Source organism: Pseudophryne corroboree, chromosome 10 (assembly GCF_028390025.1).
Source record: "Pseudophryne corroboree isolate aPseCor3 chromosome 10, aPseCor3.hap2, whole genome shotgun sequence".
Taxonomy (NCBI): domain Eukaryota; kingdom Metazoa; phylum Chordata; class Amphibia; order Anura; family Myobatrachidae; genus Pseudophryne; species Pseudophryne corroboree.
The window spans coordinates 302,153,805-302,178,383 of record NC_086453.1 but is presented as its reverse complement, the minus strand read 5'-3'; the positions used below and the strand labels follow the sequence as shown (position 1 = coordinate 302,178,383).

Sequence of the window (24,579 nt, the reverse complement as noted above, 5' to 3'; positions counted from 1 at the left end):
TGAAAATTTATGTGGCCAGGACGTCTAGAGTCCGGAAAACAGAAGCACTGTTTGTTCTGTATGCAGCCAACAAGCTTGGCGGCCCTGCTTCAAAGCAGACTATTGCTCGCTGGATCTGTAACACGATTCAGCAGGCGCATTCTACGGCAGGATTGCCGTTACCTAAATCGGTCAAGGCCCATTCCACTAGGAAAGTGGGCTCTTCTTGGGCAGCTGCCCGAGGGGTCTCGGCACTACAGCTGTGTCGAGCTGCTACTTGGTCGGGATCAAACATCTTTGCAAAATTCTATAAGTTTAATACCCTGGCTGAGGAGGACCTCATGTTTGCTCAATCGGTGCTGCAGAGTCATCCGCACTCTCCCGCCCGTTTGGGAGCTTTGGTATAATCCCCATGGTCCTTACGGAGTCCCCAGCATCCTCTAGGACGTTAGAGAAAATAAGATTTTACTTACCGGTAAATCTATTTCTCGTGCTTCAATAAGGGTTACGTTATTGTTGCATCGGGCGTGAACTGATGCTATGTTATTTTGTCATACTGTTAACTGGGTTGTTATCACAAGTTATACGGTGTGATTGGTGTGGCTGGTATGAATCTTGCCCTGGATTACCAAAATCCTTTCCTTGTACTGTCAGTCTCCTCTGGGCACAGTTTCTCTAACTGAGGTCTGGAGGAGGGGCATAGAGGGAGGAGCCAGTGCACACCAGGAACTAAATTCTTTCTTAAAGTGCCCATGTCTCCTGCGGAGGCCGTCTATCCCCATGGTCCTTACGGAGTCCCCAGCATCCTCTACGGACTACGAGAAATAGATTTACCGGTAAGTAAAATCTTATTATCATAATTGTGATCCTTCAGGTCTGAAAGTTAAATGTATATAGATAAAACTGAGAACGAGAGGAAGAGCACTTACATCAGACAGCAGATGGAACGTTGCCCTCGGGACCTCACATCTACAAGGTCTGAATGGATCTTATAAATTCTGTGATGTTTATATAAAGTTGAATTCTTTTGAATTAGGAAACTCTTTTCTAGTTTGCAGTAAAACAGCTAGGGTATTATGATGTATCCAGTATTTTACACGTTATGGTTTGGGCAAAGGTTATCTTTTAGTAATATGGTCATCTTTTTTTAATCTATACATCCAGTTTTACGGATTCTGAAATGGCGTTAATAAACCGCATGATCCACTCTCATTAATCTGCTTCCGTTTCAGGTTGCAGGACTTTTTCAAGGTGCACACGCTCTGTGGAATCCCTTCTTTTTTGCAACCCGGCTTTCCTCTAGCCTGAAAACCTTAGATGGGAATTCAATTCTAGGTGATGTCCACAAAGCAGTGGATGAATGTCGGAATGGCGGCACCTCGTGCCCACCAACTTTGCCAATTTTATCTCTTACCTCATGGAGGTGCCTAAAAATGAGTGATGTTGGGCAAATGGAGTTCTTGGAAATAAACTGCATGACATGGGGCAATTTTAAAATTCAGTATAAAGCTACTAGTAAATTAATAGACCCAACATCTGCCGGGTTACCTCCACAACCTGCGCTGCTAGAGGTCAACCTTAGTTTGATGCATCGTGAGGCGGCGCTACACATGCTGGACTGCCTAGCCCTGTGCTGGGCGGCTCCCAGCTTGTGAGGAGATAAACGCAGATCTGACTGCGTATGCAGCGACCTACGTCCATCTTTGAATCAGGTCCTTTGTACGCAAATCGGTTAATGTTTTCTTACAGCGCATGCATCTGACCTGCAGTGTGCACACAGTAAGTGAATTGTTATTGCGGTCACACCAGGGAATTAATGAGTGACAGGAAGACAGCGTTTGGGGGTGGTAATGAAGAGTGATCGGGTAAAGGCAGGTGTGTCATGGTCGTTCATATGGCGTGCATAAATTAGCAGTTGCGCTCTAGCACAGCTCAGCCTGCGCGTCTACAGACACATACAAAAAATGGTTACACACATCAGACAAGCGCTCTTATGATAAATTAGTGATCTTTTGAGAAAACATATTAATGGAGTCAGATAATCAACATATACAGTAGGTTTTGCATGTATATGGGCAATGCTGCTCGTGCGTCCAATTACGCACGTTAAAATTGTTTTGATAAAGTATACACACATTGCGTCCCTTGTGGGAACCGAACCCAGGGTAAAGTGCATGGTAACCATCAATATGACGCACATATTGTAGTGCACATATCGCAGAGTGTAGTACATTATTGTGACTTTACATCACTTCTGACAATCTGAGAAACATGTCTATTTACCATACAGTACTGTACAGTAAAGTAGTTCTTGCGCTATAGTGTATTTCAATGGAGACCTCACGCATGCGCAATGGTGATTCTTGCACTATAGTATTTTATTGAACACCTCACGCATGCGCAATGGTGATTTTCAAAAGCAACATCTGGTGAATGATCGCTGGTATTACACTCACCGGTAACGCTACGCTAAGATCTATGCTCCTGCCTGCGACAGCGCGCCGCCTTGCGACCATACACACTGCGACTCCGTGATCGGGACAAACGCCATAGACGGTATAGATGAGCGATGCTCCATCTGTATTTGATAGCTCAAAAGAATGGAGATTTTGCAATACTCGGTACCCTCCAAGATGCAGCACTGATCCTCAGATCCTCCTTTTATTCTGAAGTGTTTCTCCCTGTAAGCTTGGACTCCAAGTGACTGGTGACGCTGACATGATGTACCCTGAGGTGACCCCTTTATCCGGTATTGAGGTCTAACCACTGTCCACTTCCATCCTGGACTTCTAGCTATATCCCATGCCGACAGAGCCGGCCATAGGCATAGGCAAACTAGGCAATTGCCTAGGGCATTTGATATGCCTAGGGGCATCATCAGCTTCTGCTGATTCAAATGATATGCGGCATGCCTATATTCTGTGTGTAGAATTTCATATGCAGATACAGCCACATTCTCACACAGTATATAGGCATGCTGCATATCAGTTTAATCAGCAGAAGCTGCTTGTGCATCCTAGCCACATAGCAATGCAAATAAGATGCATTTTCATTAAAAAAAAGGTGCCCGACGTTAACATTGATGAAAGATTTGTGAGGACACATCTGTATCCAAGCAGAGGCAGAGGTCACAGTGTTAGTGGCAGTGTGAGTGCTGTGTGCATGTGAGTGGGATGGTTGTGCAGTAGTGTTCGGAATATGTGTAAGGAGCATTATGTGTGTCATGTAAAAATGCATTAATAATGTGCAACATATGTGTAAAGGGCCACTATGTGTGTCATGTGTATAAGGGCATTAATAATGTGCGGCATATGTGTAACAGGGTACTACTGTATGTGTGTCATTATATGTATAGGGGCATTAATAATGTGCAGCAAATGTGTAGGGAGCACTATATGTGTCATTATGTGTATAAGGGCATTAATAATGTGCGGCATATGTGCAAGGGACATTATGTGTAAAAGGGCATTAATAAAGGTTGTCATAATGTGTAAGGTGCATTATGTTTATAAGGACATTAATGTGTCTCATATGTGTAAGGGGCATTACTGTGTGGAATTGTGTATAAATGCATTAGTAATGTGTGGCATTATGTGTATAAGGTGCTCTACTATGTGGTGTTGCATATAGAAAGGGCACTACTGTGTCGTCTAATGTGAATAAAGAGCAATAGGGTGTGGTGTAATGTGAATAAGGAGCAATTCAGTGTGATGTACTGTGAATAAGGGGCTGTACTGTGAGGAGTACGTTTATAGAGTAAAGTGATACAACTGTGGGATGTAATATGAATTATGGACACTATCGCAAAATAAAATGTGAATAAAGTTGCAGTACTGTGTGGCGTAATTGGAATTGGGGTTACTATTGTGTGGCCATGCCCCTTCCCAGCAAGAAGATGCCCCTTTTGGGGCTGTGCGTCAAACGTGCGAACTGTTCCTATTTAAAATATAGGGGGTACAAGGACTGCTATGGGTGAGGGGTGATGGTGCTGGGAAAGAGGTGCAAGGTCGGAGGCAGAATAAGCGGTGGTGCTAAGGGGCACCAGCCAAAATCTTGCCTAGGGCATCATATTGGTTAGGGCCGGCTCTGCATGCCGAGCCGTGTGCCACTGGGGGACTTGTTATCATGCTTTTAACCTGCCAATTATTGTAAGTGCACTGTGTAAATTAAAAGGATCTCTGCACTATCTTTGTCTGTTTTTTGTGCCTGTGTGACCTATGGGGGTCATTCTGACCCGTTCACTCGCTGCTTTTTGTCGCAGCCGAGCGAACGGGTCCTACTGCGCATGCGCCGTAGCGCACCAGCGCATGCCAAACGGCTGAAGGCCGTAGCAGGGCTGCGATCGCCTCTGCCTGACAGGCAATCGCTGGGCGGGAGGGGGCGGAACGGCGGCATTTGGCTGCCGTTTCGTGGGAGCGGTCCGGCCAACGCAGGCGTGTCCGGACTGAACGGGAGGCGAGCCGCTGCGGCTGCGTAACCTAACACGCAGCTGCTGCGGGCTGGGGAGCGATGAGTAGCTCCCGGCCAGCACGCTAAAGCTGCGCTGGCTGGGAGCCACTCTTGAAGTGCAAATGCATCGCCGCGATCATCTCGGAATGACCCCCAATGTCCTGCAAAGTGCACTGTGGAAAGAAGGCACATTCTGTTACAGATTCTATATAAGAATAAAAGGAGGATCTGAGGATCAGTACTGCTTCTTGGCGGGTACTGCAGTATTGCAAAACCTCCATTCTTTTGAACTATCATATATATGGTGAGTATCTGACTCCATTAATATCACTTTGTGTTTTCTCTATAGATCACTATTTTATCATAAGAGCGATTGTCTGATGTGTGTAACTGTTATGCACACCAGTGCCAGCAGGAATGTACTGGTGTCTGAACGGAGAGGGATGCAAAACAAATGAACTCACAGACAGACTGGGGAATATGACATTACATACATAGAAGGTGATAGGGTAACAAAATAAACACAAAGTGAACAGAGAAGCCCAAAGGCTAAGAAACTGTGTGTCTCCCTAGTATTAGGAATGCTCAGATGGAAAGAAGCGAGATGTTGTGATTTAATACGTAGAGAACCCGAAATGCTGTTGCTAAGGGCAACAGCAAAACCCTAAAGGGTTACCAACGGATGTGGCAGTAAACTCCTTGGTCAGAGATGGAATAATAGACACAAGGAGAGTCTCCACAATCCTAGTCCTCACTTGCAGTGCACTGGTTCAGCTTACTGCCACTAAACTGACACCTGAACACCTTGCACAGTGAGAAAGGATTTTGGCAGGCAAGTCTGAGAATACAGCCACAAACCTGCTAGGTTCACAGAGTAGCAAAAGAACCCCAGCAGGTTAAACGACTGACTCCAGTCTTACTGCTAGGTCTGGATTGGCAGAGTGTAATACCAAAACCCAAGGCCTATTTGCAGTAAGCAACAAACAAATACAAAGTTTACACAGTTCTAGCTAGCTTTCAGGAACTGACTAACCAACAAAGATTCAGCAGCATCTGCCTAACCTGAGAAGAGGGTTTATATAGCAGGTGCTGCCCACGCCCCACTCAGACCTCACAGACTGTGAGCACAAAAACCAGCACCGGACCCCCTGCCGTGCACAGAGCCTGTAACCACTGCACAGCAAAAGACCCGAACCGGAGTATCAGCTACGCTCAGGTTACTCCGCTAGCACTTGTCTCCCGGTTGCCATGACGACGTGGCAGCACAGAGCAGGAGACCCTAACAGTACCCCCCCTCTGACGAGGGGTCAAAGAACCCCTACCACCGGGTTTATCGGGGAACTGCGAGAAGAAAGAGCGTAACAGTCTGGGGGCATGAAGATCACAACTGCGCACCCACGACCGCTCCTCCGGGCCATACCCCTTCCAGTGCACCAAAAATGACAGCCGACCCCAAACCATCTTGGAGTCAAGAATCCTTTCAACAACAAACTCACTCTGGCCACGTATCAGAAGAGGGGAAGGTCTTCCACTGGAAGAAGGATTACAAATCGCCCGTTTTAAAATGGAACAATGAAATGTTTTATTGATACCCAAAGAACGGGGTAGATCTAACTGAAATGCCACCTGATTGATAACCCTAGTGATCTTATAAGGACCGATGAACCGGGGGCCTAACTTATGAGATGGCTGTCTCAACTTCAAATTCTTGGTAGACAACCAGACGAAGTCTCCTAATTTGAAGCTGCAGGGTCTTTTCCGCTTATCAAAAACCCTTTTGGTCACTAATGACACAGACACAAGGGCTTTCTTCACTTTCCTCCAAATACCTCTAAGGACCGAAACCACAGAGGAACCACCAGGCGTGTAGTCCTGGGGGTCAAAAGAATTGGCCTTAGGATGATGCCCATACACACAAAGGAAGGGAGAGATCCCTGTAGCAGAGTGAGCCGCGTTGTTATAGGCAAACTCCGCCATGGACAGATGAGCAACCCAGTCAGTCTGACACTTGGAGACATAACACCTGAGGAACTGCTCCAAGGACTGGTTCACCCTTTCAGTCTGCCCATTAGACTGCGGATGGTAGCCTGACGACAAGCTGACAGAAATCTGGAGATCGGAACAAAATGCCCTCCAGAATTTGGCCACAAACTGGGATCCGCGGTCAGAGACCACATCAAGTGGCAACCCGTGGGGCGCACAACATGCAGCATAAATAATTCAGACAGGCGTCTGGCCGATGGCAGCCCAACCAATGGAACGAAGAGCGCCATCTTCGAAAACCTGTCAACGACAACCCAGATGGCTGTCATCCCCGAGGATTTGGGCAAGTCCACCACAAAATCCATTGAAATGTGGGTCCATGGCTTAGATGGAATAGAGAGTGGATGTAATGGGCCAACAGGAACCCCTCTAGGAGTCTTATTTCGGGCACAGATGTCACATGCCCGAACCCACTGATCCACATCCCTAGCCACCGAGGGCCACCACACCGCCCTAGGTAGCAACTCCCGAGTTCTGGCAATACCCGGGTGACCTGCCGACTTCTTGGCATGGAATTCCAGGAACACTCGCTGTCTTAACCTAGGAGGCACAAACAAAAGACCTACCGGAAGGTCTGGAGGAGCCTGCTCCTGTGCTCTAAGGACTAATGACAAGAGGTCCTGGGTAATGCCCACTTTAATACATGATGGGGACACAATGGGCAATGGCTCCTCGGTGGTCTCCTGGATTGGAGCAAAACTCCGCGAGAGCGCATCAGCCTTGATGTTTTTTGACCCAGGGCGATATGTTATCAAAAAATTCAAGCGAGCAAAAAACAAAGCCCATCGTGCCTGCCTGGCATTGAGGCGCTTCGCTGACTCTAAATATGCCAAATTCTTATGGTCGGTGAGAATTGAGACCACAAACTTAGCCCCCTCAAGCCAGTGTCTCCACTCCTCGAGTGCATCCTTAATAGCCAATAATTCCCAGTTACCCACGTCATAATTCATCTCGGCAGGCGAAAATTTACGGGAAAAGTAAGCACAGGGATGAAGGCGATTATCAGACACCCCCATCTGAGAGAGCACTGCCCCAATACCCATCTCAGAGGCATCCACCTCCACCACAAAAGGACGCTCTGAATCTGGGTGTCGCAGAACCTTGGCCGAGACAAATGCCCTTTTGAGACGGGCAAAAGCCGCTTTGGCCTCACAAGACCAGTGAGCAACATCCGCCCCTTTCTTAGTGAGTGCCACCAAGGGCGCCACTATAGACGAAAATCCAGCGATAAATCGTCTATAAAAATTCGCAAAGCCCAGAAAACGCTGAAGCGCCTTCAAACTAGTGGGCTGCACCCAATCCAGGACTGCTTGTACCTTGGAACCCTCCATTTGGAAACCTTCTGGGGAGATAATAATATATCCTAGAAATGCGATTTGCTGAACTTCAAATTCGCACTTCTCCAGCTTCGCCCCAAGCCGGTGGTCTCTGAGTTTCTGGAGGACTAAGCGTACATGCTTCCGATGTTCCTCCAGGGAATGGGAGAAGATTAGGATGTCATCTAAGTATACAACTAAGTATCTATCCAAATATTCCCTGAGCACATCATTCATGAAGTCCTGGAAGACTGCCGGGGCATTACAGAGCCCAAAAGGCATCACCAAATATTCATAATGCCCTGAGTGGGTATTAAAGGCAGTCTTCCATTCATCCCCCTCTCTTATTCGGATTAGATTGTACGCACCGCGTAGGTCAATCTTAGAAAAAATGGTGGCAGTACGAAGCTGGTCAAACAAGACCGAAATGAGAGGCAGTGGGTATGAGTTTTTAATCGTGATACGGTTCAATTCCCTGAAGTCGATGCAGGGTCGCAACGAACCGTCCTTTTTACCCACGAAGAAGAACCCCGACTCAACTGGAGACTGTGAAGGTCTGATAAATCCCTTAGCCAAGTTCTCCTGAATGTACTCTGCCATAGCCTGAGTCTCAGGACGTGACAGGGAGTACAACCTGCTCTTGGGAAGCTTAGCATTCGGCAACAAATCAATGGCACAGTCATAGGGGCGATGGGGAGGTAGTACCTCTGCAACTCTTTTGGAGAACATGTCCGCAAAATCTGCATAACATCCTGGCAATCCTGGCAAACTTAGCTGCGAAAGCCTGACTGGAAGGCTCAAGCAACTCCTGAAACAATCAGTACCCCAACTAAGAATCTCCCCAGAGACCCAGTCAAATTGAGGATTGTGGGCCCTTAACCAGGGTAACCCCAACACCAATGGGGCAAAAGTACAGACAGTCACATAAAAGGACAATTTTTCAGAGTGTGTGGCTCCAATAAACAAAGAAATCTGGCTAGTGCAAGAGGTAATTTTACCCTGGGATAATGGCTCCCCGTTTAACCCACAAATCTCAATCTCCGATGCCAAGGGTACTAAGGGAACAGAGTGTTTCAGGGCGAATTGGCGGTTCATAAAAACCCCGTCGGCCCCACTGTCCACAAAGGCCTCAGTCTTGACAGTTTGACCGAGGATCTTCAAGGTCACCGGAATGATAAAAGTCTTCTTGGGAAATTCTGACTTCTGGCCTGACAGGATATTTCCCATCACCCTCAGGCCCTGAAGTTTTCCGGCTTTTCTGGGCATGATACTACCACATGACCTTTATTCCCACAGTACAAACATAACCCCTGCTGTCTCCTCCGCGTCTTCTCACGCGAGGAGAGGCGGGTAGCCCCAATCTGCATAGGCTCCTCGGAAAATTCCTCAGAGTCTGAGGTTCCCTTGGGAAAGAAGGAAACCTCGGTCTCCCTTTCAAGCCTGCGCTCTCTCAGCCGTCTATCCACCCGAATGGATAACTGCATGAGCTGATCCAAGCTATCAGGCAAGGGATATTGTACCAGTTGGTCTTTTAACTGGTTAGAAAGACCTCTTCGGTACTGGTGTCTCAGGGCTGGGTCATTCCACTGGGTATCATGGGCCAACCTCCGAAACTCCGTACAATAAACCTCAACTGGCCTTAGCCCTTGCTTAAGGATCGAAATCTGAGCCTCGGCTGAGGCCGTCTTGTCAGGGTCATCATACAACATGCCCAGTGCCGTAAAAAAAGCATCAACACTTTTAAGCGACGGACAGTCAGGCTGCAACCCATATGCCCAGACCTGTGGGTCTCCTTGTAGCAAGGAAATCACTATGCCCACCCGCTGAATCTCCGACCCAGAAGACTGAGGCCTAAGCTGGAAATATAGCTTGCAGCTCTCCTTGAAACAAAAGAACTGCGAGCGATCTCCAGAAAAACGATCCGGGAGATTTACTTTCGGCTCCTTAACCCCTGAAGGCACTGCTGCTGCGGGAGCTACGCCAGCGGCCTGCGAGGTGTGCATTTTAATGGACAAATCATTAAATTGTCGAGTCAGGACCTGCACCTGATCGACCACCTGTTGCAAAGTATTTTGAGGGGTATGCTCCATATTCCCACAAAATTTCAACAGGAGTATTAGGCTGCTGAATATGTTATGCACACCAGTGCCAGCAGGAATGTACTGGTGTCTGAACGGAGAGGGATGCAAAACAAATGAACTCACAGACAGACTGGGGAATATGACATTACATACATAGAAGGTGATAGGGTAACAAAATAAACACAAAGTGAACAGAGAAGCCCAAAGGCTAAGAAACTGGGTGTCTCCCTAGTATTAGGAATGCTCAGATGGAAAGAAGCGAGATGTTGTGATTTAATACGTAGAGAACCCGAAATGCTGTTGCTAAGGGCAACAGCAAAACCCTAAAGGGTTACCAACGGGTGTGGCAGTAAACTCCTTGGTCAGAGATGGAATAATAGACACAAGGAGAGTCTCCACAATCCTAGTCCTCACTTGCAGTGCACTGGTTCAGCTTACTGCCACTAAACTGACACCTGAACACCTTGCACAGTGAGAAAGGATTTTGGCAGGCAAGTCTGAGAATACAGCCGCAAACCTGCTAGGTTCACAGAGTAGCAAAAGAACCCCAGCAGGTTAAACGACTGACTCCAGTCTTACTGCTAGGTCTGGATTGGCAGAGTGTAATACCAAAACCCAAGGCCTATTTGCAGTAAGCAACAAACAAATACAAAGTTTACACAGTACTAGCTAGCTTTCAGGAACTGACTAACCAACAAAGATTCAGCAGCATCTGCCTAACCTGAGAAGAGGGTTTATATAGCAGGTGCTGTCCACGCCCCACTCAGACCTCACAGACTGTGAGCACAAAAACCAGCACCGGATCCCCTGCCGTGCACAGAGCCTGTAACCACTGCACAGCAAAAGACCCGAACCGGAGTATCAGCTACGCTCAGGTTACTCCGCTAGCACTTGTCTCCCGGTTGCCATGACGACGTGGCAGCACAGAGCAGGAGACCCTAACAGTAACCCAGTGGTTCTTAAACTGTGTGCCTTGGCACCCTGGGGCAACTCAGGATACTTGCAGGGGTTCCCTGGATTGGTGATCCAGAACCAATTCAAATTATTTATGGTTAAAGTAATAGGCAAAACCAGTGCTGGTGGCTGTCAATCATAACATATGTGGACAAACAGAAGCAAATCTCACCACACAACTGAACCTAAAGATGACAAACACAATTTTGGCAGCACGGACGGTGTAATGGTTAGCATTATTGCTTCACATCACTGAGGTCATTGGTTCGATTCCCACCATGGCTCTGTGTGGAGTTTGTATATTCTCCCCATGCTTGCTTGGGTTTCCTCCGGGTACTCCGGTTTCCTTACGCAATCCCAAAAAATATACTGGTAGGTCAATTGGCTCACAACAAAATTAACCCTAACATGAATGTGTGTGCGTGTACATGTGGTAGGGAATATAGGCCCTCATTCCGAGTTGATCGCTAGCTGCCGTTGTTCGCAGCGCAGCGATCAGGCTAAAAATCGGCATTTCTGCGCATGCGCGACGTACTTTCACAAAAGCCGATGCAGTTTCACACAAGGTCTAGTGACGCTTTTCAGTCGCACTGCTGGCCGCAGAGTGATTGACAGGAAGTGGGTGTTTCTGGGTGGTAACTGACCGTTCTCAGGGAGTGTGTGTTAAAACGCAGGCGTGCCGGATAAAAACGCAGGAGTGGCTGGGAAAACGTAGGCGTGGCTGGCCGAACGCAGGGCGTTTGTGACGTCAAAACAGGAACTAAACAGACTGAAGTGATCACTAGCTAGGAGTAAGTCTCGAGCTACTCAGAAACTGCACAATCTTTTTTTGTAGCAGCGCTGCGATCCTTTTCGTTTGCACTTCTGCTAAGCTAAGATACACTCCCAGGGGTCGGCGGCTTAGCGTTTGCACTGCTGCTAAAAGCAGCTAGCAAGCGATCAACTCGGAATGAGGGCCAAAGATTGTAAGCTCCACTGGGGCAGGGACTGATGTAAATGGCCAAATATTCTCTGTAAAGCGCTGCGGAATATGTGTGTGCTATATAAATAACTGGTAATAAATAAATAATAAATACATTTAGTTAATTTAATACTTCTTTTTCAAATTTCTCAATAAGAAACTTTTGGCCTAGGGGTGCCGTCAAAAAAATTCTGATGCTCTACGGTGCTGTGATTCAAAAAAGTTTGGGAACCACTGGTGTAACCATTTTTTGTATATGCGTGCTTTTTGTGAGTGTCTTTGGATGTACACTTCGGTTACACGGACAATAGCTGCCCCTTTTCATTCAATTGCGCACGGTTTCAGTATTTTCAGTGTATATTGCGCGTCTACAGAGGCACACAGACTCTGTGACATGACCTGATTTGCAATGATGGTACTGATGTATCAGCAATTATACACCGGTGGACAGAAGTGATGCAATAGCAGTGGGCGTCCCTATGCTCAGGTTAGCATATAATCACAATAGCGTACAGCAAAAGATAGCAACAGCCCCATATGAAATAAGCAAGTCCTTTTTAGATGTTGTTATATAAATGTCTTTCTCCTAGAAGTGTCTTCTTGTCTTCTTTCCTTTATAACTACATTTTGTGCTGACCAAAAAAAACACAAAACTTGTGTACCAGACTCAAAGTTCTGTATTTTAGGTTGTGATCAGTACAAAATGTATATAACTTTCAGTGACATAATCATACTTCATAAATCAACGTACTGTACTTATATGATGAGATTCTACACTAAGGATCTGATTCACGTTTATAAGCAAAGCAAACAAGCCAGCAACTGGGCTAAACCAAATTGCACTGTAGGTGGAGGTAACATGTGCAGAGAGAGTTAGATTTGGGTGGGGTGTGTTCAAACTGAAACCTAAATTGTAGTGTAGAAATAAAGCTGCCTAACATTTGTGGGCTACATGCAAAAACAGCCAGTATTTACCATGCACATAGAAAATATAATTCACCCAAATCTATTCTTTCTGCATGTTACATCTGCCCCACTTGCAGTGCATCATGGTTTAGGCCATTTGCTTGCTTTTTTTTTGCTTTACTTACAAATATGAATTAGGCCCTAAGCCACCTTCCATATAGGTTTTCAGGTGTCACCAATCCTAAATGTGCTTACATACAATGGCGAAAATGTATCCCTGTATGTACAGTACAGGGTGATTTCATAATAAATATATCCAACTGCACCTACAGGAGAGACTGCAATAGATGCATCTTATAATTCAGCACAAAATTCACCTACAAAAATATTAATATGATGTTAGTTGGCTCAAAACCACATTCATTAGCATATTACTGCAATTTAATCTGGATAAAAGGTTAGCAATACAAATTACTTAGTAAGCATTTTAACAAGAGCAATTTAGGTAAAAAAAAGAGTACAACTTTAAACGACTTAGCATTGATAAAAGTCCATCATAGGTAATTATGTTAAGATACACTTTGTATGAGTGACAGTAAAATTTGGATACGATTTATGAGCAGATGCTATTGGAGGGTGCTTTCAGGGCCAGTCTTGGGTTGTGCGATTACTGTATGTCACGCATAAGGCTCCCTAATAAATGTGATTTTGGATAGACAACCTGAATCCAAAAGGTCACCTGAATGCACATCACAGCAGCACATGGTTTTCAGCAGGTCCAAGTCTGCTAATTTAACAGGAAACTGACTTGACCTGGTGTGATTTTGTTACTAAGGACTGGGTTGCAAGGGACAGGATCAGTGTCATGATGTGAGAAGGGATGGAGGCAGCACGAAGTCTAGGGCTGAGAGTTATATAGTGGAAGGAGCAGGGTCCCCAGCAGCACAGAGTATATCAGTGATGTGTTAGGACAGAGCTGCATGTGACAGGATCAGTGCCATGATGCAGGGCCGGCTCCAGGCCTACTAGCACCCTGAGCGAGAAAATTTAAAAGTGCCCCCCCCCCCTCCCCCATGCGCGCGCCGAAGGCGCGCGCTCCTGAAAAAGTGGGTGTGGCCTCCTGAAAAAGTGGGCGTGGTCTCGCCCCCCAGCAGTGCCAGCTACACATGACATGCCCTCCGGCAGTGCCAGCTACACGTGACATGACTCCCAGCAGTGCCAGCTACACATGATAGTGTTCACTTTTTAGGGCAGGTTGCTGATCACAGGGAGGGCACATTTTTAAGTTAGGTGGGCAAAATGATGTACATATTGTAATGCTTGTTGTACCCATTTCCACACGCTAAAGCATGGACAGTGCGCGCCGAAGGCGCGCAGCAAAAATTTAGGGGAGTTACTTCGTGGGGAAGGTGCGTAGCCACATTATAGTGGCAATTCACATTACACCACACAGTAGTGCAGCTAATACACATTGCACCAGGTAGAACCTCCTATAAGAGCACGTTAGACACATTGCGCCAGGTAGAGCACTGAGACACACTGCCCAGCCACAGACGCCTAGCGGGAACACTACATGATATGCCCCCCAGCAGTGCCAGCTACACATGACATGCCCCCCAGCAGTGGCAGCTACACGTGACATGCCCCCCATCAGTGCCAGCTACATAAATGGCCACACAGTTCCAGATGGATAAATGCCCCCACAGCGCAGATATGCCCCCACAGTGCCAGATACATTAATGCCCTCACAGTGCAAGATATGCCCCCACAGTGCAAGAAATGCCCCCACAGTGCAAGAAATGCCCCCACGGTGCCAGATACATAAATGCCCCCACGGTGCCAGATACATAATTGCCCCCACGGTGCCAGATACATAATTGCCCCCACGGTGCCAGATACATAATTGCCCCCACGGTGCCAGATACATAAATGCCCCCACGGTGCCAGATACATAAATGCCCCCACGGTGCCAGATACATAAATGCCCCCACGGTGCCAGATACATAAATGCCCCCACGGTGCCTGATACATAAATGCCCCCACAGAGCCAGATATGCCCCCACAGAGCCAGATAAATGCCCCCACAGTGCCAGATAAATGCCCCCACAGTGCCAGATAAATGCCCCCACAGTGCCAGATAAATGCCCCCACAGTGCCAGATAAATGCCCCCACAGTGCCAGATAAATGCCCCCACAGTGCCAGATAAATGCCCCCACAGTGCCAGATAAATGCCCCCACAGTGCCAGATATGCCCCCACAGTGCCAGATATGCCCCCACAGTGCCAGAAATGCCCCCACAGTGCCAGAAATGCCCCCACAGTGCCAGAAATGCCACCCACAGTGCCAGATATGCCACCCACAGTGCCAGATATGCCACCCACAGTGCCAGATATGCCACCCACAGTGCCAGATATGCCCCCACAGTGCCAGATATGCCCCCACAGTGCCAGATATGCCCCCACAGTGCCAGAAATGCCCCCCACAGTGCCAGATATGCCACCCACAGAGCCAGATATGCCCCCACAGTGCCAGAAATGCCCCCCACAGTGCCAGATATGCCCCCCACAGTGCCAGATATGCCACCCACAGTGCCAGATATGCCACCCACAGTGCCAGATATGCCACCCACAGTGCCAGATATGCCCCCACAGAGCCAGATATGCCCCCACAGTGCCAGATATGCCCCCACAGTGCCAGATATGCCCCCAGTGCCAGATATGCCCCCCACAGTGCCAGATATGCCCCCCACAGTGCCAGATATGCCACCCACAGAGCCAGATATGCCCCCACAGTGCCAGATATGCCCGCACAGTGCCAGAAATGCCCCCCACAGTGCCAGATATGCCACCCACAGTGCCAGATATGCCCCCAGGCCACAGAACCAGATATGCCCCCACAGAGCCAGATATGCAATGCCCCCCACAGTGCCAGAAATGCCCCCCCCCATAGCCAGAAATGCCCCCACAGTGCGGATCCCCCCAATACCTGCGGCGCTGCTGGGGAGGAGTACTGCTGCTGTCCGCCTGTCCGAGTGTGCTGGCGAGCGGGCGGGAGTGCTGGCGGGCGGGCGGGCGGCCGGCGAGTCAGAGTGAGCCTGGGTCCGGGTGGCCACTTGTGTGCACTATGGCGCCGGCGTCTGACGTCAGACACCGGCGCCGCGCAGCGCGCATAGCGCACAGTGCACACGGGCCAATGCTGCACACACAGGGCCGGCTCCAGCATCGAATATGGCGGCGCCAGCGCGCGGCGCCCATTAAGGGTGGCGCCCTGTGCGGCCGCTCTATTCGAACATGCCTAGAGCCGGCCCTGCCATGATGTGAGGAGGGGAATGGAGGCAGCAGGAAATCACAGGCTGACAGTTACTGATGTGACCTTATGCATCTTAAGTATCGCAGACTATGGTTCCCGGGCACAACGTAGTGTACCAGGACTCCCGCTACCTACTACGGCAAGCGTCTATTTGCGGCTGCAGGCAGCAGGGAAGCAAGGCTCCCGCAACCCGTACATAGATACAGCATCTGTGTCTGTCCGAACACTAGCATAATAAAAACCTGCTGCTAGAGTGCTATGCCGGGATGCTACGCATCGCGGCAACGCAACACCAAGCAGTAATTATAGGCGAAGATGTGTGAGGATACATCTGTATATAGTGGAAGGAGCAGGGTCCCCCAGCAGCACAGAGTATATCAGTGATGTGTTAGTAAGGACAGGGCTGCATGTGACAGGGAGCAATGACATGATGTCAGGAGGGGAATGGAGGCAGCAGGAAGCCAAAGACTGACAGTTACTATATAGTGGAAGGAACAGGGTACCCCAGCAGCACAGAGTATATCAGTGATGTGATAGTGAGGACAGGGCAGCATGTGACAGGGGCAGTAACATGATGTGAGGAGGGGAATAGATGTAAGAAGAAGTCACAGACTGACAGTTACTATATAGTGGAAGGAACAGGGTACCCCAGCAGCACAGAGTATATCAGTGATGCGATAGTGAGGACAGGGCAGCATGTGACAAGGGGCAATAACATCATGTGAGGAGGGGAATGCAGGCAGGAGTAAGCCACAGACTGATAGTTATATAGTGGAAGGAGCAGGGTCCTCACAGCAACACAGAGTATCTCAGGATATGAAGGATGTGTTAGCAGTGGCAGCTGCTGCCCTTGGGCTGAAGCACCAACCACATATTGCATTGGGGGGCCGGTTAAACACATATAAACACACATGTAATATTCCATGTAATATATGTGCTGGCTGCCTTACCCCGGGGATGGGCATCACTGTGCATTTCACAGCCACTGCTACACTCGGGACTCATCATTCGGTTTCATTTCTTCTTCCTCTATAAGCCCGTTCCCCAGACTCCTTGGAAACTAGCCAATGGGAGTCTGGGGCAGGGCGTATAGAGGAAGGGTCAGATGTACTAAGTCATGGAGACTGATAATGTGGAGATAGATAAAGTACCAGTCAACCAGCTCCTGTCCTTTTTCAAACACATCCGATAACACGGCAGTTAGGAGTTCATTGGCTGGTACTTTAGGTCTCTCCACTTTATCACTCTCCAAATCTTAGTACCTATGCCCCTAAGAACAGGGCTGCATGTGACAGGCAGGACTCGCCCAGACCAATTTAGTGCATTAGATCAAATTTTTACCTGGTGCCAATAATCCCCCCTCCCCACCACCACACCCTGGAAATAGATGCCACCTCAAAGCAGCATGGCACCAATATCATACTCTGGGTGAGAGGGAAAGATTTTAGCTGGAGCCCCTTAAATTGCCGCTAATCCCACGTATCAATATCATATATGAAAGATATTAATTATATATTCACTGCACAACCTGGATTCTCTTCTTCTCCTGACCCGCTGACCTCCTCTTCTCATCCCGCCTACCTCCTCTTCTAGACCCGCCTCCCATCTCCTACAGGTCTGCTTTGGTGCTGCTCCTGGCTCCGGCTCCCCCTACACCGTGCACTTTGAGCCTGTGCAGCACTGCATATTTGAAGGGTCATGATTGATTATGTCAAAAAATATTGCAGAACACACAGCACGTATAAAATACACACACATGCCCACTGCGCGTGCACTTGTTCCGCCATGCGTGCACATATCCGCAATTTGCGTATGGTCGCTCCCGCGGTCCTGCGCGTGGTATGGGTATTTACGGCGGAGTTTGTGAACGCATGGAGAGCTATCAAAACATTACATATTTAATCCAAATAGTGCACAATGTACACATAGTCTCCTTGCACCACATCAGAAAGTTATAGTTGTTTAAATGGTTGCAGAACAAAGGGATTCACCTTTACATGATAGGAGGGGACAGACTAAGGTTATAAGGTGGTGTTTGGTATCCAGCTGTAGGGTATTTTAAGGGTAACATTCATGTGTTGGTTTGCAGAAGATCGCATGTTCCTGCGGATAGTTAGGTGCAGAAGCAGAATATAGATATAAACTGTATTTACTGTATATTATGTATGCGGCGGGAATACAGAAAGACCACCCACAAGAGCAGTTGAGAAAGACATCGCCCACCTTTTCAAATCAACCTATGACCTCTCCTGTACTGTAAAGGTGCATTCCTGTGTCCAATGGACAAAGGGATTACAGTATCCATTGTATTGCTTTTGGAAGTATTGTATAAAAAGCCTGTTGCAGCCTGGCTGGGCACAAGACTCTCAACGTTATTAACCTGATAGCGGAGGACCGGACCGGGAGGCGCATGCGAATATTCTCACGTATGTACATTGACTGTAGCCATTTACTCTGTTGTATTGTAGTGCATAATTTGTATTGTTAACCCCCTTTCAGAAATATTACTCTGTGGTGTCGGAACCCAGTGATTAACTACAAATCGGTGTTGTGTCCTCTTTTCCCTGCTAGGGTTTAAAGTGTATTACATTGACTAACTGTATAAGGTTTAAAAGTGTATTAATTGGGTGTGTACGCGCTGCGTGTACTTTGTACCCCCAGCGCGGCGTTTGTACGCAGAGTCCGTACAGGGTACGGGACTCATTACACAAATAGCGTAAAAGGTACGTAGAGTGCATATTAAGTCTAGCGGCCGCAGCGGTTCCATGGTAAAAGTGTGTTTAAAGGTATAGCTTTATGTTTTAAGATAACATCGACATTATCAATTATTACTCTTTTTTTCATCTGATCACGGTGCCGCAACTGCCTCCGATGCAACATATTTGTTACTATGTTACAATGTTGCGATCTCTGAGATTGTGTCGGCATCATGAGGGCACTTTGTTCTAGATTTATTAGTATGTTTTTGATTGGTGGAGGGTCTGCATCACCATGGTTACCTGACAAACACGCGTCATCCGGCAAGTCAGGCTTAGATGACGTCACTACTTTTTTTATGCCAGGGTCTGAGGAGGTTTGATCCGTGGCCGAGTGCATTATGTGTGGAAAGTCTCAATAAAAGAGTCTGCATATACACTTATGACTGAAGCTGAAGAGACCTAACACGGCTGTGACGGGGCACCCTCGTGTAGGTACAGATCAGTGGGGGCGTGGTCACACAAATGTAGAATATGCAGACCTGGACGTAAAGCAGATGCCAGGAGACGTACCTTTGTCACCCAGTATCGCGCAGGTGCAAGTGCATCCAGATAATGATGACTAGTAACCAACCGGCCGCATGTGCTACAGACATAGACGTGTGTACAACTCTGCATGCGGGTGAGCATGCACGTTTTTCCGTGCTTGCTTCTATTGAGCAAATGTACATCCAGCTCTGGGCCAGGGCCATACTGCATTAGCAGACACACATTGGGAGTTACTCACGTGGTCTGCACAGCTCATATCACCGTGTACGCCTACTTTCCACGCCATTGCAATCTACAAGAGAGCGATTGAATTCTCGGTGACAACAATGAGTTGCCGACGCACAGACCCTTTCCATGGCAACTTGCGGCCAACGACACTGCAGATTTTCTCAGGTAACCCATGTAAATCGCAAGAAACTCTACAACATTATGGTACCATAGTTCTTGGCAATGTGAACGTAGAAAATATAATTACCCCTAATAGTCACATCATGGTTCACCCTCCTATAACTTTATTACCATTCCTTAGTTATGTTTTACATTGATCATGAGATAAAGGAGCGTTGGTTTCTAGTACATGTGGCAGTAAGGTGTGTTTGTTGCGTCATTTTACATAACGCGTACCGCACCTACAGATGTTCTCACTGCTGCAAATAGAAGGTGCTGGATGCGCCACAGAACAGCAGGTAGCGTGGTGCCGCGGAAATCTAAATGAACAGGAAGATGTTTTTATAGTTGCAGAAGGGTTCAGTGTTTATCCTCCCAGCTATGTCTGCTGTATATAACAATAAAACTGTCTTTCCCTGGCTGCTACAAACTAAATAAAAATAATATCTAAAGGTATATTACCTGCAAAAAGTCCTGCAGACCTTAAAAAAAAGAATGAAGTTCCCTAACAACAGCCAATGATAATTTACTCTATTTAATTTTTCTATACCAACAACAGGCTTCAAAATATATAATTTGTTGTGTTCTAATGAGTGGCATGAGCATGTCAGCCATGAGTCTTCCCAGAGGGGCCACAGCTGGGTAGCCTCATTAATGAATACAGATTTTTTCTCAAAAAACAAAAGGGGTATGAAACAGAGGCATAGTAATTCCAGAAGAGGCTCGTGTGCAGCGGGCCCCCTCCTGTGAGCAGCTGCCCCCCCCCTCCTACACCTTCAGACAAACATCTTGCCTTGTGCGCTGCCAATCAGGTCCCTCCCCATCCGCGATGCCAGCTTCACAGGGATATTCACTTTCACTGTGCACTGCCATCTCCTGGAGATATCACTAGGAAGTTGGCGCCACGGAGGAGGGACCCACTTGACGTCTGTATCAGGAGTGATTCAAAATTCAGTCTTATAGGCCCTACACACTGGGTGATAATACTCAAAGATATAAACGATCTCGTTCATTAATGAGCGAGATACCGTTCATATCTTTGAGTGTGGAGGCACCAGCGATGAACGATGTGCGGTCCCGCGCTCGTTCAATGCTGGTGCCCCGTGCCTGTGCATGCAGGCCAATATGGACGATCTCGTCCATATTTGCCTGCACTTCTATGGAGCCGGGTGACGGGGGGAGTGAAGAAACTTCACTTCCCCCGCCGGGTCGCCCTTCGGCCGTATCTGCTGTCGGGCAGCTTGGCGGCGGATCGCTCAATGTTCAGGGCCCATTATTTTACTCTGCTCTCAGACAGTTCAGCACCAAATACAGATTGTTACAAAGTACAGCTTGAGTGGTTCACGGTCATTTGGTCAACAAGACTTAGGTCGACATGCATTAGGTCGACAGGGTTACTAGGTCGACATGGTCATTAGGTTGACATGAACAAGGTCGACATGGCAAAAAGGTCACACCGTCAGCTGGTTGGCCACGGCCTCACTTGTGGAGACCCAGCTGGCGGTTCAGGTGTACAGAGTTCCATTGGCCGTCCTTAGCTCCCAACTTGGTGAGCAATTCTCAATAGGAAATAGAGTTGTAGAATGATTAGCAAATTCTCCCTTGTAGAACAACTCTATTTCCCATCTTTTTTGGTGCTTCCCGACATGGAAAAAGGTCGACATGAGTTTTTCAAATTTTTTTTCTTAATTTTTTGATCTTTTTTTTATACTTTACGATCCACGTGGACTACAGTTGGGAACGGTCATCTGTGCCGAGCGCAGCGGCAGCAGATTGAGGCACCTTGCTCGAAGCATGGCAAGGGGACGCGGTGCACTAATTGAGGTTCCCCGTCACTTTACAAAGAAAACTACACACAAAAAAGTTTTTAAAAAAATCATGTCGACCTTCTTCCATGTCGACCTTGTTCATGTCAACCTAAGTCTTGTCGACCAAATGACCCATACCCACTTGAGTAAACATGTTGAGGCTGATAGACTAGTTAACCATTACAGGTTGTATGCTGACCAGAGGCGGATTGGCCACAGGGCCTACAGGGAAGATTCCCGGTGGGCCGACGCACCCGTGGGGCCTGTTTTTGTTTGAGGACATGTGGTCCTAGTTATAGACATAATGAATAAGATGCCAAACAATTTGCATATATGAAAATGACTTTGCCACTTAGCCTGTGATTGCAGATGATCTAGTGTATGCTCTGTCTGCCTGCTTGGCTGACATATAAGATTGAGTGAATAGTGATTGGGATACGGTTGGTGTAATAAGCAAGAAAATATATCCTTCTGAAGAATGATATAGTTTCCTAAATTCTGAAGGTGTATCATATAATGTGCTCATATTTAATTTTATTTCTTTTGAACTTCCCCCTTGATGCTGGACATGCCCACTATCTGGAAAGAATTGGGGGGAGGGTGCTGCTGCCATGGCCCATGGCTAGACCTTACACCTCTGGTGCTGCCCAAGTGGGGCCACTAGTACAAATTTTTCCAGGGCCGCTTTTTGCTCCCAATCCGCCCCTGATGCTGACTATATAGAATTCAGTTTAATTTCATGTTTTTAAACTTCACTTGGTAATTATATCAGTGCTTTATTTTGCAGACAATGTGATCTTAGAAGGGTGGTTGGTGTTTGTCATATGAATGTAATACAGTGTATGGTGTTAATAGGACAAGAAGGGGGAAACACACACACACACACACACACACACACACACACATATAAAACAAGCTGAGTTACAGTATTTCCTACAGATATGTGTTTCACAAAGGCCACTGTCCCTCATTCCGAGTTGATCGCTAGCTGCTTTTGTTCGCAGCGCGGCAATTAGTTGAAAACGTGGCACTTCTGCGCATGCGTATGGGGCGCAGTGCGCACGCGCAATGTACTTTCACAAAATCCGATGCAGTTTCACACAAGGCCTAGTGACGCTTTTCAGTCGCACTGTTGGCCGCTGACTAATTGACAGGAATGGGGCGTTTCTGGGAGGTAACTGACCGTTTTCCGGGAGTGTGCTGAAAAACGCAGGCGTGTCAGATACAAACGCAGGCGTGCCTGGGGAAACGGGGGAGTGGCTGGCCGAACGCAGGGCGTGTTTGTGACGTCAAAACAGGAACTAAATAGTCTGAAGTGATCGCAAGGTAGGAGTAGGTCTGCAGCTACTCAGAAACTGCTTGATAAAATGTAGACGCCGTTCTGCGATTCTTTCGTTCGCACTTCTGCTAAGCTAAGATACACTCCCAGAGGGCGACGGCTTAGCGTTTGCACTGCTGCTAAAAGCAGCTAGTGAGCGATCAACTCAGAATGAGGGCCATTGTCTGGTTATGTGAGACCAAGCAAGACAAGTGTTTTGAGTTGGACATATGTCAACAATAGAATCCTTGCTTCTTAATCCTGGGACAATATTGTCCACCTTGTGTTTTAAACCTATACAGTCCATGTTGTACATTGTATTTAGATGTTATTTCGAGCACTCAATATTGAGGCAACAGTGCCCCCTACTGTTTTTTAGCATTTATGTATATTTACTAATTTGACCTTTGTACTTATGACATTACTTATTCTGGAATTTTCAAGCCTATATAAACTGCAATCCGTCTGTGTTTAGATAGCCATACCTGCCTGGATTAAAAAATTGACTGTAGAAAGTGCCGGGATGATCTGAATATAACTCAGCCTCTAGACACAGAGGGCGGGTTTCCTGAGTTTGCTGATGTGATTGCTGTATTGAACATCTGCTGAATTGATCAATGACCTTAGCTAAGTATACCCGAACTTAACCCACCTGAAACACCGTCACACAAGGCACAGTATGTACATATAATCAGGACGTAAGGTGTGCAGTGCAGGCCCCCCTGGAACCAAGGGTCAGTGTGCACTGTATACCCATTACCCATCGTAAATACGCCTATGCTATGATACATTAATCTGTTGGTGCAATCAATATATCTTATATCTACTGCTATCTTTTTATGGATTAAAGTGCTCATTCAAACTTTATCAGTCTCAGTGGGACTGCAAACTCAAATCTGGGTTATGGTTCTTTGCATGTGCTGAGCCCCACGTACGCTCAGCAGAGAAGAGCAGAGCGGGGGACCAAACAGTGAAGAGTCTCTCTTATTGGACAAGATAGCTTTCGCTGATGATGACATACTATAAAACAGACATAAAAAGTAAATTATACTAATAATAATAATGCTATGTTTTTCATCTCTGGCAGATGAACAATAAATAGTAAAAATACAGACAAAAAGAATAAAACATGAATATAAAATGAACATACCTTCATCTCTACAGCAGCCGAGCCAATAAGAAGCAACGACTCTCCGTCCCAAACGTCAACTTGAAGAGTGTGAAGAGCCAAGTAACGTAAAAACCATTGCCGTTCTCCAGGCTTCAGGAACCCAGGATCCACCATATACTTCAGCTGATACCCAGGAGACCCTTAGAGAAAATATATATATAACTATACAGTATTTGCATGATTCTATTTTTAATTTCTAAAAGACAATATGGGAGATATTCAATTAGGTGCTGGGTTTGCAGCGTGGTGGAAAGCTCTGGAGCTATTCAATTATTTATCCTTTTCCGCGCGTGGCAAAACCTCAAAGTAGCGCGCAGAAATCCACTGATTCCATGTAAAAAGCGGAATCTAATAGGTTCTCTGCTGGTTAAATGCGGATGGGTACATGTAACATAGATTGAACATGGGGATTAGCCCTCTGGGTTCCGGCAGTTAACAGATTCAGGCCGCATGATCAATTAGCTGCGGGGAAACACTGCTCCTAATTTAATCTCCCCCTATGGATGAAACACTACATGCATTGTATAAGAATGATAAAGAAAATAAGAAATCAGTTATTTTTTTATAAACTCATCACTAAAAAGTAATTATGATCAAATTTGTAACAGACAGAAATTGCAAACCTGTGCTTAAAGAAATATAAAGTATTTC

At 47.0% G+C, this 24,579-nt stretch overlaps 1 protein-coding gene and 1 long non-coding RNA gene across 7 annotated transcripts in view; one reads left to right on the top strand and one right to left on the bottom strand.

The window, feature by feature from the left end:
• NPHP4 (nephrocystin 4) overlaps positions 1 to 24,579 on the bottom strand; it is a 720,559-nt gene that overhangs the window by 133,083 nt on the left and 562,897 nt on the right. For all 5 annotated transcript variants that reach the window (XM_063943436.1, XM_063943435.1, XM_063943440.1 and 2 more), the window contains one exon: positions 23,908 to 24,068. In XM_063943436.1, the coding sequence (XP_063799506.1) occupies positions 23,908 to 24,068 (161 nt within the window). The remainder of the gene's footprint in view (positions 1 to 23,907; positions 24,069 to 24,579) is intronic.
• Positions 1 to 24,579, top strand: part of LOC134966581 (uncharacterized) — a 289,870-nt gene that overhangs the window by 149,177 nt on the left and 116,114 nt on the right. The gene's annotated exons all lie outside the window — the stretch shown is intronic.